Below are 14536 nucleotides of genomic sequence, written 5' to 3' on the forward strand. Positions count from 1 at the left end.
TGGCAGGTGCTCTACTACTTGGGCCACTCCCTCAGCCCTTTTTGCTTTGGTTATTTTTGAGATAGGGTCTCCCTTTATGCCCGCAGCTGGCCTGGACCTTGATCTTCCTATTTACACTTTCTGAGTAGCGGGGATGACAGGCACACATCACCATTCTCAGGTTTTGTTGGTTGAGATGGGGTCTTGGGAACATTTTGCCTGGGCTGCCTCAAACAATGAGCCTCTTAATCTCTGCCTCCTGAGTAGATATGATTGGAGGCTTGAGCCACTGCGCCTGGCCCTAAAGTATTATTAATTGATAAAGAAAATACCAACAACATGATGTTCCTTTCAAATCTTTTTGAATTGCTGAATTCCCAAAGGGAGGTATATTAAGGACAGAGACAGTAAAAACAATCAGATTTAAGATAGTCCGACTTGACCTTTTCATCTCCTTTCTATCTGGAATATGCATGGAAATTACAATGCTATATTGGGGTCTTACACAGTCTTCTCAGAATGGGGTCTTCTCAGAGAATATCTAAGTTCACAACTCCTATACTGTTGGGAGAAGGAATTTTACTATTAAAAAAAAGAGTTGTAAGTAAAATAGCTTTCTTTTTTTCAAAAAAAGAATTTTAAATAGAAATTTTGCTTTTAAAATCCCAGCCTTATATAACAAGGACCACTGCCCCCCCCTTTCTCTGATTCTGGGTTTTCTGTTTATGGGATCTAGAATGAACTGTGTTTTTCTGGTAGATTCTAGACTGATGTCCATTCTGTCCTCTGAAATGGCTTAGTTTGTCCACTTCTCCCTTGGTTTCTCTCTTTACTACACTTGGCCTCAGATGACTGACCTTCTTTGTGATCTCATAGGCCAGGCTATGAGGATGCCTATCGGAGATGCCACTCTCCAACACTGAGGGAAGAATATACCTATGGAAATTACTACTATCGTGGACACCCGCAGTGGCTGCAGGAAGAAAGAGGTATGGAGTGATCTCCAGGAAGCCTTTGGAGGTTGGGAGTGTGCAGCAGGCCTGACAGGCAGGGCAGAGACCACTGGCACCATGTTCAAAGCCTCCCTTTGGGCAGATGAAACCACAGCAGAGAATCGGCAACTCCATGTCTTGAGATTGGAGCTTCTCTTGCATGTGGGAATGGTATGGAAAGTATTCCTGTGTTACTGATACTGTGGATACTTTGCACTTCATCCACATTTTCCTCCTACTTCTCCTTGTAGCCAAGGTTATAGTTACTGATCAAATAATAGTGAAGTCAGTTGGTTCTTAAGGACATCTGCTGTGCTGGCCTGTGATATGAGTCTGGCTGTCACTTCACCCTGGAGGTGGCAGACACACACCAATAGGAGTTTCACACTCTACACTCACAGGGATAGGGAGTGTGCTAATGGCAGCTTCTGACCTCCTAGCAGAGAGAAATCTGTTTCAAATGTTGAACACACACACACACACACACACACACACAGATCCCCACCACTGTGTAGCTACATAAAGCCATGCTAATTGGTTTAGAGAGGCATCTTGGGGACTTTCATTGTTGGTTGTCACCTATCAATTTACTTCAATTTGCCAAATATGTTTTTATACCTACTGCGTTCCCAGTACCTCTGCTTCATAGCTTGATATGTATCTTTTGGAAGGGACTTTCAGAAACAGCAAGTTTCAGAAACACTTTCAGAAACAGCAAGTGACCTGTCTTTATTTTCTTCTCTCTGAGGGTGCAGTGCCAAGGCAAGGGAGTCCTTATATCTGGTATGAAGATTACGGAGAACAAAAGTACCTCAATGAACATCATCGTGAAAACCGGAACAGTCCTTTTGGAACAAATAGTGATGCTCAGTTCCAGTAAGTGTGAAAGGGGAGGCCAGTTGGGCAAGAGTTGGTCAGACTGTTAGGCTAATCTTAGGGCATCTGATGGCAGTCCCTCATGTCTGAGAACCTGTCTGGACGTTTGGAAATTATACTTTTATTTTTAGCTGTACCAGGGTTTGAACTTGGAGCGCTAGTCTTCCTGAGCAGCAGATGCTAAGCCACTTGAACCACGCCTCCAGCTCACCTGTCTGCTTTTGGTCCAGCCACAGGGACCTGGGAGCATTCCAGGATGGTGGGGGCCAGCTGTTGACTGACAATACCCTGGGGGAAGAGTACAGATCCTGGGGTCAGGCCTTGAATTCAGAGGTGACTTCTGCTTATGGCCTGTCTTAAAAGAGGACCTTAATCCTATGTTGGCTTCAGAAACAATGTGGCTTTGCCAGAGTTCCTATGGTTTGTCCTGCCTGGGGTTGGAGTGCTTCTCCCCTGCCCCTTCTGGGCTGTGAGAATGGAAAGTTCCCTTGGCAGAATAGGGACGAAGTATACCTAAGCACCTATCTTGGTGCCCTTAGCTTTGGAATTCACCAGTTCAAGTGCTCTGATTTAAGTCACTCCAGGATGGCAGGCTGTGGAGAGCCACCCTTCTCCACAGGTATGTGCCACTTCCAGTAACTGTGGTTGGAACCTAAGCATTCCTGGTTTTCTGGGATTATTTCCCCTGTGGCAGACAGGCTACCCTGACAGCTGCCCACATCTAGAATCGGGACAGCCTCCAGCAGAGAGCACCTCAGCCTTGCTAACTTGCCCAGGACCTGTCTCACTGCTGCTGTCATTTCACTGCAGATCCACCAGCTGGAACCCTTATAAAGACAGTCCTGCTTCCAGCTCTAGACAGGAGCAGCCTGGGGGGCTCTTTCCTACTCGGAATCAGAAGAATAAGGTAACCTAAAGTGATATGGGGCTGGAGGCCCATGACTGTGAATCAAATGGACCTTGTCATTAGTGGCAGGCAAAGCCCTAGGGATGGGGGTCTCCAGCAGCCTGCTGTCTGCAGGTGCCCATTCCTCCACTCCATCAGAGCCTCCACTCATGCTTCTCTTTCCTGACCTCCTGTTTCAGTCTTATGGCTCTAGGGTCCTGATCTGGCCCACTTACATTTCTGTCAAATTGGCAGGATCCATGTCACTCTGAGAAGAGGCTGCCACTGAGTGGTAGGTGTTAGGGACCCCAGGGCACTAGCAATTTAGCTTACCCAGGAAATGAGACATTATTGAATCTTTTAATTCAGGTTTGAAAAGCAGGGCTTGAAATCTTTCCTGATTCTTTATTCTCTTTACTCTAACATCTTGATGTGTGCACCACATGGACCACAAGATAGAGCTCTTATTTTTTTCCAAATTAAGTTTTAGTTTTGGAATAGTTTTAGATTGATGGGAAAGTTGCAAAGATACTGTAGGGATGCACTTTTCATTTTTGACAAGCTTGTGTTAATTTTGTCTCCCTGATTAGCCTCCTGTGATTTTGTGGATGTTTTCCTCTGGATACCTAGTGCTTGACAGGGTAGGGCACATGTTATTGTGACTAATATTAACAACCCAAGAACAGCACTTTCCCACGTGTGTACAACACTCTACAGTGTATAAAGAGCTTTTAAATCCACTGTTTTTATACATATCTTCCCAGAATATAAGCTCTATGAATTTATTATATACCCGTCTCCCCAGGAAAAGGTACTTGGAGCATATAGGTGTTCATTAAATAGTTGGTGAATGAATACAAGCAAGTCATCAGAGTCTATAGGACAGATATATTCAGCTATATTACAGATGAAGATATTGAGCCCAGAGAGCCCAAATCACTTGTCCGAGGTCACAGCAGCAGGGAATTGGAATTTAACATGAGGCCTTGACCTCAGGGCCGGCATTCTTCCCATGGGCCATAGTGCTTCCTTTAGCAAACACCTGTCAACTGGAGTGACCCCTTCTTTCACCACATGTGCATGCACTGTATTTATTGGAAAGTTTGAATTTTGGTTCTTTGAAGGAACTCTTGGGAGGACCAGCTCCCTGAAGCAGCTTCCCATGTGTTTTCACGGTTTTTGACTTTCAGCCATCGCTGACCAATAAGTCCAACCTTCTCGAGCAGCATGAGTCTGGCCTGAGCTCTAGCAGTTATGAGCTCAGTCAGTATATGGGAGATATCCCCAAGCAGTATGAACCTAAGGCTTCAGCAGTTTGGAGACCAGTTCGGGCTGGTGAGTACTAAAATGACCATTGGAGTTGGTTGAGTCTGATGAGGAAAGGCTGAGTGACAAGTCTCCAGGAAAGTCACCCTTTCCCTGCATTTCCAGGAAAGGGGCACTGTCCACCTCATTTGCTTATGCAGGCCTCCTAGGTAGAGAAACCAACTTTGGCCTGTGTTCTACCTTGTCTCTTGTAAGGGAGATTACACCATAGCTGGCTCTTAGAAGGGAATGCTGCCTCAGGGGTGCTTTTAAATAACAGGTGAAGAAATTGAAGACCTGAGAGAATTGGGGACACACAACATAATTGCTTTGTCGGGTTGTAGGAGACTTGCCATGGGTACAGAAGCTCTGGGATCCAGAGGTCCTTGGTGTCTCACCCTTACTGAGTATCTGGGCTGAGTACACTACCACTTGGACCAAATTATCAAATCCTTACATTATATTCTGACATATTCTGTGAGGCTTAAATAGAACCAGAACACAGAACCTGGGCTTCTTCCAATTAGCCCACCCAGAAACTTATCTTGGTCCCTGGTGGAATTTGGTCAGAATCATGTTTGTGACATATTTCTAAACTGAAGAAAAGCAGTGAGGTATTGCTAACGATGTCTTCTGTGTCTGTTGGTCAGGGGATGTATCAGCAGCTGGTCCCAAGACACCCATGAAGTTCTATATCCCTCATGTGTCCGTGAGTTTTGGGCCTGGAGGCCAGCTGGTGTGTTCGTGTCCCAATTCTCCCATAGATGGACAAACAGCTCTTGTGGAACTGCATAGCATGGAGGTAATCAGATCCAGTGTCCCTGGAATGCTGGCACATGACTCACCCAACTTACCCAACTACTCCCCTGCTCCTCTGCGTCCCTTTGCTTGAACCTAGGCAGCTCCGAGAGGGGTACTCTTGTTAGAAACTGGCCAGGGGTGCAGGAATGGGTGGGCTCCTTTCTGAAGGAAGCTTTTCTCTGACTCATCTTCAACAGAATGACTTGCTTCCATCCTCTTGCTAGGGCACTCCATACCCTAGGATCACCTAGTGGACTTGACTGACAGAGGCACTGGGTGGAATAGTCTTGAAGACTTAATTTGACTTTCTGTTTCAGGTTATTCTTAATGATTCTGAGGACCAAGAGGAAATGAGAAGTTTTTCAGGACCCCTGATCGGGTAAAGTACTATAAGAGCTCTGAGTAAAGGCTTTTGAAACTTGGGAAATCTTCCTGCCTGAGTTGTGCTTTCCTTGGAAAAAAATCTATAGCCCAGGTAGAATAAAATTCTCTGTGACACTTGATAGAAACAGATGTGGCCTGAGCCATCTTGATAAACCCATTTGATAGGTTGAAGGACAGAAAGAAAAATTAACTTGACAATTCAGAAATCTAAACATCAGTTCCATTTTGAAGATGTTACATGGAAGAAAGTTTCTTTCTAGGTACTTGGTAGATATTAGCAGAAAAGTAGAGCATAGCCTTGGAAGTCATTGACAAGTGAACCACAATAGAAAACGTTTTGCAACTGTGCCTTTTTTTTCTGAGAAGTAAAAATGTCAGCTTTCCAGTTACAGGACAATGTGCAAGTCTGTCCTCTGCAGGACTGAACTAGAACTGCATGAGCATTTTCAGGCATGCTCTGATGTTGGAGAGAATCCTGGCTGGCAGTCAGAGGACCTGAATAGTGGTACCATGGTGGATAGGTCCATTAGCCCTCTCTGAGCCTTAGTTTTCCCTCTGAGAAGTGCTGTAATTCCCACTTGATTATGTATGTGGAAGCCCTTTAATTATCACCACTGTATACATGTATTTTTACCCTGAAGACCTCCCTCTAAGAAAATCTCCATGTTGTACTTGACAACATGGAGATTTAAGTTTAAATGAGTGTTGTCGCTATGTCTCACACACAGATATGCAGATATGGGTAGAGAAGTGGATTGGGTATTAAACGGTAGGGGATTTGTCCAACTTGGCTTTGGTTTATTGAATGATCTTCAGCAAATAATAATGCCTACTTATTGAGTGTTTAATACATTCCACACAATTTGCTCAGTCCTTTTTATGGAAAAGTAGATTTTCATATTATCTCTATTTAAGAAGGGAAATAAGTAGAGACTCAGAAGAGGTAAGAAACTCGTCTAAACTGAGAGGTGCCAGATCAGATTTAGACTCAGATTTATCTGACCCCAAAGTCTCTTCTCACCTTCTATCCTGTGTCATCACTTCAGATCTCAGGGCCCCAGCTTCCTCATCTGTAAAATGGAATGAAGTCCCCTCCTGTTCTACAGGAAATAGCAGACTTATAACTGGGTAATAGGACTGTATCCTGTGGCTACAGACTTCTTCCCAAGCCCTGGATTGTCAGGCTTCTGTCTCAAGCCCAGCTGCCCTGGGTCTGCACACTGTAGGGTTTGCTAGGTCTAGAGCAGGGAAAGTGCCTGTCTGCCCACCCTTTGCTTCCTGAAATCTCTCCACAGGGAAGACGTACACAAGGTGGACATCATGACGTTTTGTCAGCACAAAGCAGCTCAGAGTCGCAGATCTGAGACACCGGAGAGCAGAGACTTGGCTCTACTGTGGCAACTGCTGGTTCTCCTTTGTCGCCAGAATGGGGTGAGTTATTGCTTTGATGGGCAAGCCAAGTGCAGGAGGGACCGAAGTTTTAGTGTTCTGGGATAATAAGAGTTGGTTTTTGGCATGGTTATGGGAAGCAATACTAAAGAAGCTATGCATAGCCCCCCAGGGGAAACAGCTTCGATGTCAACACAGGCTTGCTAATGTGAACCTTCTATCTGATGCTCTTCCCTGGATGAGGATTGTTGGATGGTCCCTGGATTATGGCAGCGGTCAGATAACACACCTGTGGAGTTACGAATGGTTCAAATAAGCCTGACAGGCAGAAAGCAGCCATGATCATGAAGCTGATTTTTGAAATGCAGTAATCAAGACAGGGCAGCTGTGTGCGCATGCCTGGCCTCCTTATGAAGAAGGCAGGTGCCTTCTCTCTCCAGCTCGGGCTACCAGCATGGGGACTGACAGGATTCTCCCCCAGAGTGACCCTCTTTGCCTTGCAGTCCATGGTGGGGTCTGACATTGCTGAGCTGCTGATGCAGGACTGCAAGAAGCTGGAGAAGTACAAGAGGCAGCCCCCAGTGGCCAACCTCATCAACCTGTCCGATGAGAACTGGCCGGTGCTGAACTCTGGGACCCGCAACCTGCTCACTGGAGAGATTCCTCCCATGGTGGAGACACCTGCACAGGTCTTGGAGAAATTCACTAACCGGCTTTACTACGGAAGGAAGAAGGCAAGTAAGCCCTTTTCCCACGCTTGCTTTAGATAAGTGACCACCGTCCTACCCTGCCACTCGTCCCTTCCCTCTCCAATTACAGCAGGTGAGATGTTCAGAAAGGCACAGCGAAGACAATAAAAACATCATTGTGTTTTTGCCATTAATACTTTTCCTATAAAAGATAATACCCGCTAACATTTTGCTACCTTTGCGTTTAGTGTTTTCCCATGTGTGTAATAAAAATCAGTTTAAATTACATATACAAGCCAGGCCTGATGGTGCATGCCTGTAATCTCAGCACTTGGAAGGCTGAGATGGGAGGATCACAGATTGGAGACCAGCCTGGGCTACATAATGAGATGCTGTTTCAAAATAAATGAACAGTCTCCCCTAAACAAATACATTTACAATTGTTTCTTTTTTCTTTCTTTTAAATTTTAGATTATATGGTAATGCCCTGGTAGCATTAAATATACTCTAATAGCACACATTTATTTTACTTTGTTGGTGATCCTGGGGTTTGAACTCAGGGCTTCTACAGCTTGAGCCACACCTCCAGTCCTTTATGCTTTGGTTATTTTGGACACAGGGTCTTCCTTTTTGCACAGGCTGGCTCAGTCTGTGAGATCTTCTTATTTTATACTTCCCAACTGTCACTGGGATGACAGGCCTGAAACACTATGCCCAGCTTTTTTCTGTTGAGATGGGGTCTCTCAAACTTTTTTTTTTTTTTTTTGCCTGTTCTGGCCTGGAACTATTATCCTTCTGAACTCAGCCTGGATCAGAAGCTTGGGATAACAGGCGTGTGCCTCTGTGCCTTGCTATAGGTTGAGATGGGTCTTGAAAACTTTTTTGTCTGGGCTGGCTTCAAACCTCTGTCCTCCTGATCTCAGCCTCCCAAGCAGCTAGGATTACAGATGTGAGCCACTGGTACGTGGCTTATTTAATTTATTTATTTTTTGCAGTGCACGCTAGGCTTGCTCTACCACTGACCAATAGCACCATCTAAAAATCATATTTTATTTAATCTACCCATTATTTATTGAATACATAGGCTATTTGCAACTTTTTCACCCATTAGAAATTATTCCATTTGAACATTTTTTTAAACAGAAGTCATTGACTGATATTTTTATTTTTATTTAAGAATAGATTGCTAGAAGTGGACTTACTGGGCCAAAGAGTATGTACTTCTAAGAGGTTCTTTATCTCTATACCAAATTAGTTTCTGGAAAGATTGTTTACAAATAATATTCCTGCCACTGTATCTTAGGTGGTATGCTTACTGGCACTGAGTGCTTTAGTTCAGCATTTAGATGTAGAGCGATGTCCTGTTTAACTTTGAAGTTGTGCTCATTTAAATATTTGAATGTGGTTAAAATCAATTCAAATCAATTTAATTCCAAATATTAAAGATAATAGGAATGTAAGGATTATGTAAGATTATATAATAAGATCATAAGGAATATAATGGAGAAACAAGATCCCAATTCCCCAGCCACTTGTTTTCTCTCTCTAAAGTAGCCACAGGTGTTTTTGCATATGTAATTATTTTCTCTTTCCTGTTAGTGTACTATATATCATTACTTTACTTTCCCATTTAGCAAAATATCTTAGTAGACAGACATTGGAGTTAGTAAGCTTTTTCTTTATTTTTTGCTCCCTCCCTCTCTCTCCCTCCCTCCCTCCCTCTCTCCCTTTCTTCCTTCTTTCCTCTCTCTCTCTCTATATATCTCTTTCTCTCTCTCTTTCATGTTTGAGAAGATCTTATCATGTAACCTAGGTTGGCCTCAAACTCTCAATTGTCCTGCCTCAGTCTCTGAAGTGCTAGGGTTACAGGCATGCACCATCATACCCCTCTAAACATTTTCCGTAAAGGAACAGATAGTAAATATTTTAGGCTTTGTTGACCATTTGGTCTTGTTCCACTATTCAACTTTGCCATTGTGACAAAAGGGCACCTCATGACAGCTGGGAAGCAGTCACAGACAATAATACAAAAATGAATGAGTATGGCTGTGTTTTAATCAAACTCAGTTATGGACATAAAACTGAATTATATACAATTTTCATGTGTAATGAAATATTACTTTTCTTCTGCTTTTTCCATTCATTTAAAAAGATAAAAACTAATATGAACTTATAGGTTGTACCCCCAACAGGCAGTGTTCTGGATTTGACCTCAAACATATTTTGTTGTCCCCTGCCTTTTGTTACACTCTCTCTATCACAACATATATATCACTTTCTATATCATAATTTCCTTATTATTTTTATGGCTGCATTGTTTTCTATGGATAAGCTATAATTAATTTAACCAAGACCCTATAGATTGACATTTAAATGATTTCCAATCTTTTGATATTGCAAACAATGCTAAAATGAATAACTGTTTTTGGCAGCTTTTGCCACGGTAACAAAATAATCTGAGAAAAACAATTTAAAAAGAGGAAGGGTTTAGTTTGGTTCACAGCTTCAGATGTTTCAATCCATAGTTGCTTGGCTCCATTGGCTTGTAGTCAGGCAGAACATAATGGTGGGGAACTCCTGGCAGAGCAGAGCTGCTCACCTCTTGACAGCTGGGAAGTAGAGAGAGAGAGAGAGAGAGAGAGAGAGAGAGAGTGAGAGAGAGGAAGGGTGATGACCTACTTCCTCTAAGTAGGCCTCCCTTCTTAATAGTGCATTAAGCTATGAACTCATCAATGGGTTAATTGATGGATGGAGTTCGTCCTTTCAGCATCCAATCATCTCTTAATAGCTGGGGCCCAAGCCTTCAATATATGAGTCTTTTGGGGGGGACAAAACATCACTGTCATTTTGCCTCATAGGAGACAAATTTCTAGAAGCAGAATGTTTGGGTCAAAGGGCATTTGTTTTAAAATTTTGATAGATGTTGAAAACTTGCCTCTTTAGATGTCACATCAACTCATTCCATGAGCAGTGTATGAGAGTGCTTGTTTTTCACATTCTCACCAGATTTTTCAAACTTTTTATCTGTGCCAATCTGAGAGGTGAAAAAATAAAATTTACTGTAGTCATTTGCATATCTGTTGTTATGAATGAAGTTGAATATAATTGGTGTGAGTTTTCACAGTTTTTTGCTGAGTGATTCACCCTCACATGTTGTTAGTAGGAACTCTACAGATTTGAAAGTCACATATGGGGTCATATTTGAATAGCCTTTCCCTACTTCAAAAATAATTTATAAAAATGAAATCGAAGTTCACTTGTGACTTTTATGTTTAAATATTTAATCTCTTGGTTTTTTTGTTTGTATGATGTTACCTTTTTTGGAGGGTGGTAGTGGTGGCTCTCACTGGCACTCTACCACTTCAGCCAAGGCCTCAGTGCTATGATGTTATCATTTGAGTGAGTACTTGATAACTAGAAAAATCAGTGGAGCCAAATATTCCGTCTAGAGTAGGGAATTGCAGTTTCACCAGTGATTCATTTATTCAATAAACATTTGTTACCACTACTACTCCTAAGGCATTGAACCCAGGGGGGCCTGTAGAGATAAATCAGTTATGAAGTCTTTTAAAAAAGATAAATAATGACTGTCACCACAACAATATCAAAGGCAGATACTTAGAGAATACTTTCTACCTGCTAGCACTTGTTTGATGTCTTGCATGCATTACTTCATTTATCTCCATAGAAACCCTGTAAGTTAGGTTCTGCTCTTGTCCTACATGCTCACAGATGAGGAACGGTAGTAGACTGTAGAGTCAGGTTAGATCTAGGCAGCCTGGTCTTCTAACTACCTCGCCATGTCCCCTTCTACCTGGGCCCCAAGGTAAGTAAATGAGGGATAGATGGCGCATGGGAGGGAGGGTGGCTCAGAGTGATTAATAAGGAGCTGGGTATCAAAATATCTTTAAAACCTTTATTCATATTTGACCGAGGACTTATTTCTGGCATTATATGATGTTGATAACCTTGATATATTAAGTTCTCAATTTTTCCACTTATTCTTAAATTATATTTTTGGAGGGGTAGATTTTCTTGGGAGGGGCAGTACTGGGATTTGAACTTAGGGACTGCATTGGCTAGGCAGGTGCTCTACCTCTTGAGCCATACCCCAAGCCCTTTTTGCTTTAGGTGTTTTAGGGTCTTGCTTTTATGCCTGGGCTGGCCTGGACTGCCATCTTCCTATTTACACTTTCCCCATACCAGGATGACAGGCGTGCACCACCACACCCAGCTTTTATTGGTTGAGATTGGGTCTCAAGAACTTTTTCTTTACCCAGGCAGGACTTGTACCATGATCTTCCTCATCTCTGCCTTCCAAGAAGCTAGGATTATAGGCTTGAGCTACTATACTGAGCTTTGGAGGGACGGATTTTTGAATGAACAGATAAAGTCTAACCAAGCAGTAATAAGCCCTTTAGCAAAAAGAAAAAATTATGAAATAATTAAAATATTCTAGAAAATTAACCCTTTAATGTCATTTTTTACTTGCCTTTGCTCTGAGGCTAACTGTGACTATTTAAATTTGCATGCATGCATGTTCTCTCTCCACCTTCCCAATAAGATCACAGGGTGATATATTGGGATATTTTGGGAGATGGAACTATCTCTTTAGTGACTTCTTTTCCCCAGTTCAAAACCTCACATATAAATTGAGTAAAAAGGTGAGTGTATGTGTGTATGTTCTAAAATCTGCAGCTCTAGTCCATCTTATGAAGCTAATCGTGCTATTAATTTGACCTATGAAGTCATGTGATGGGTAATAAGCAATTAATTTTAGTATTAGGCAGGTGGGTTAGTGCCTAAGTGTACTGGTTTCAACATAACAGTAGTTTATTACTGTTCATGTAAGAGTATGTGAACAGACCCGTGGGGTGCCCTCCTCCACACAGGATGTTGAGGGCTCTACCATCTTCAGCCTAGAGTTTCTAAGGTTCTCCTGGAGTCCTTTCCATTCCAGGAACCAGATGGAGTAAAGCACATGGAGGATAGGGTGTGGGCGGTTTTATAGGCCAAACCTATACTTCCATTTCCATTCCATGGCGTAGACTTGGCCACACTCAGGAACCGGGATGGGGGGGGGTGCAAATGTGATATAGTTCTTTGCCCAGGAAGGAAAACAAGGATTGTGGAGAGCAACCACTGGTCTCCACCAGTTAAAAAAGGCACTCTTCCTTAGTAGGTTACTCATGTTGAGACTCAATCATGGGGTGAAGTGCTTTTTTATGCTTGGTACCTAGTTTCTCACAAGTATTTTGTAACTTTTGCTGAAGAAGAATGATCGTGTGTGAGGGGAAGCTGATGAAATGGCAGAATAGATGGCTGGAGAAGTGGACAACACAGAGAAAAATACCATGGCGATTAGAGCCTGCCTCCTCCCCTTCCTTCTTCATGTTCAGATGTGAAGCTCCAAGCATTTTCCTGGAGGCCCAGATCTATTGTTCAGGGTGCCACAGTGCCTGTGTGTGGGAATTTGTTATTTTTCTTGGAGGAAGGTAGGTAAGGCACTATTGATTGTGAAGCTTTGGTTTTCAGGAGGCCTTGGAATGGGCTATGAAGAACCACTTGTGGGGTCATGCTTTGTTCCTATCCAGCAAGATGGACCCAAGGACCTACAACTGGGTCATGAGTGGGTGAGTCCATCTTATGAAGCATACCAAAGAGCAGAGAAGCCTCTGCTGTAAAGGTGGGGAGGGGGAGTGAGGCTGAGGAAGGGAGCAAAATGCATTGAGAAACTCACTCTCCAAGAAGCTTTCTATTTTCTCTTTTATTGTTTCTCATCTCTTACTCTTTCATATAGATCTGTATCTATATCTGTATCTGTGTCTGTATCATATCTATATCTTTATCTATACCTATCTCTATCTCTATCTCTATCTCTATCTCTATCTCTATCTCTGTCTATCTCACTATGTAGCCCAGACTGGCATCAAACTTGTGACCCTCCTGCCTCAGCCTCCTGAGTGCCTGGCTTTGTCTCCATATTTTCATAGCTTAGCTACATAGATATGCTTTCTATCTGCTAAGTGGAATGAAACATTTTGTAATATTTCCAAGGGTCACCGTTTTCCAAAAATTAAGTATGCTGTACATTGTAGTAATCTACTTTGGGAGGGGCTGTTCTAGATAGTTCTGTTAGGGAGGGAGTTAAGTTTCACTGCGGGGTTTTGATGGAAGGAAGTGTCTAGTGTGCTTCTTTAGTCTTGCAGTGAGTTCTGAGAGGTGGGTAGGGCTATGGTGGTTGCAGAACTGTGAGTTGTAGTAAGAAAGGGCATTAATGGGAATAGGAATTAGATTCAGAAGTTTATATCTACAGCAATGGGGGTGTTGAGACGATAAGTTGTGCTTAGTAAGAAATCATGCCAGCACACCAAGATTTTGGGTGCCAGGGTGGATCAGGAAGAATGACTAAACCAGAGCAAGATAGGATGGAAGCAAAGGTACAAAGCCAGCCGTTCAGAATACGGGAGATGAAACCAAGTAACAGAAAATTAATATGAAGAGTCAGTGCTGGGTCTAGAGGATGCCAGAAAAGGGTTTCTGCATAAGTCCTTCAGGCTCCAACCAGCATGGTGTAGGGGTGGTAGGGGTGAGGTGGGACTTCCAGTGGGGAGCAGGTAGGTCAGACCATGAGAAGGATATTGCTACTCTAGGTTTATCTCCTAGGGTTGGTTAAGGCAGTGAAGCTATGCTCTCAGATTACTTAGGGTTGAATTGACCATAAATCCTGTTGGGCAGAAAGTTGGATGAGAAGGCGGACCCCTGTGTTCTCAGTGGCTGCCACACACTGACCAGGAGCCCATTCTTCATCACGCCCTCAGTGGAGTCTCTTTATTACTCTAACCTCCAGTCTTCTCAGGGATGAGTAAGGTTGCCAGCACTTCCTTATGCTGGGAGGCTGGAACGGTAGGGAGTAGGAGCTGTCATCTATTATGCTCAGTGCTGAGAGCTCCTGTGGCAAGGGTGCTATAAAGTAAACGATGGAGTTCTGAGGGACCATTTTCCTTTGGGTTTTGAAAATGAACATCCCACATTCCCCAGTTGTAGCATACATCTCTGCTACATTTTTGCCTTGGGCCATTGATTTTTGATGGGGCCCAGTGAATTGTGAAAAATCTCTCTTACTGAGTATGCTTAAATCTCAAATCAGCTGTAGAGCTTATTATATCCTTGTTAAGCATATCCCATGGTTTGTCATCAGCAGGATCATTGCTGGTCCCTGTTCCACGCCTCTT

The 14536-nt window shown here is 43.0% G+C and overlaps 1 protein-coding gene across 25 annotated transcripts in view; it reads left to right on the forward strand.

The window, feature by feature from the left end:
- The window catches only part of Sec16b (SEC16 homolog B, endoplasmic reticulum export factor), an 86365-nt gene that overhangs the window by 20215 nt on the left and 51614 nt on the right, over nucleotides 1-14536 (forward strand). For 24 of the 25 annotated variants that reach the window (XR_012438812.1, XM_074047366.1, XM_074047367.1 and 21 more), the window contains 9 exons: nucleotides 856-968; nucleotides 1727-1847; nucleotides 2658-2754; nucleotides 3924-4068; nucleotides 4689-4840; nucleotides 5157-5218; nucleotides 6519-6654; nucleotides 7116-7346; nucleotides 12837-12934. Coding sequence is in view for 24 of the 25 variants with exons in the window: in XM_074047366.1 (XP_073903467.1) it covers nucleotides 856-968; nucleotides 1727-1847; nucleotides 2658-2754; nucleotides 3924-4068; nucleotides 4689-4840; nucleotides 5157-5218; nucleotides 6519-6654; nucleotides 7116-7346; nucleotides 12837-12934 (1155 nt within the window). In the remaining variant the exon portion in view is untranslated. Of the gene's footprint in view, nucleotides 1-855; nucleotides 969-1719; nucleotides 1848-2657; nucleotides 2755-3923; nucleotides 4069-4688; nucleotides 4841-5156; nucleotides 5219-6518; nucleotides 6655-7115; nucleotides 7347-12836; nucleotides 12935-14536 lie in introns of all 25 variants that reach the window. The other variant, XM_074047384.1, reaches the window with a different exon arrangement.

This window comes from Castor canadensis, chromosome 11 (genome assembly GCF_047511655.1).
Source record: "Castor canadensis chromosome 11, mCasCan1.hap1v2, whole genome shotgun sequence".
NCBI lineage: Eukaryota > Metazoa > Chordata > Mammalia > Rodentia > Castoridae > Castor > Castor canadensis.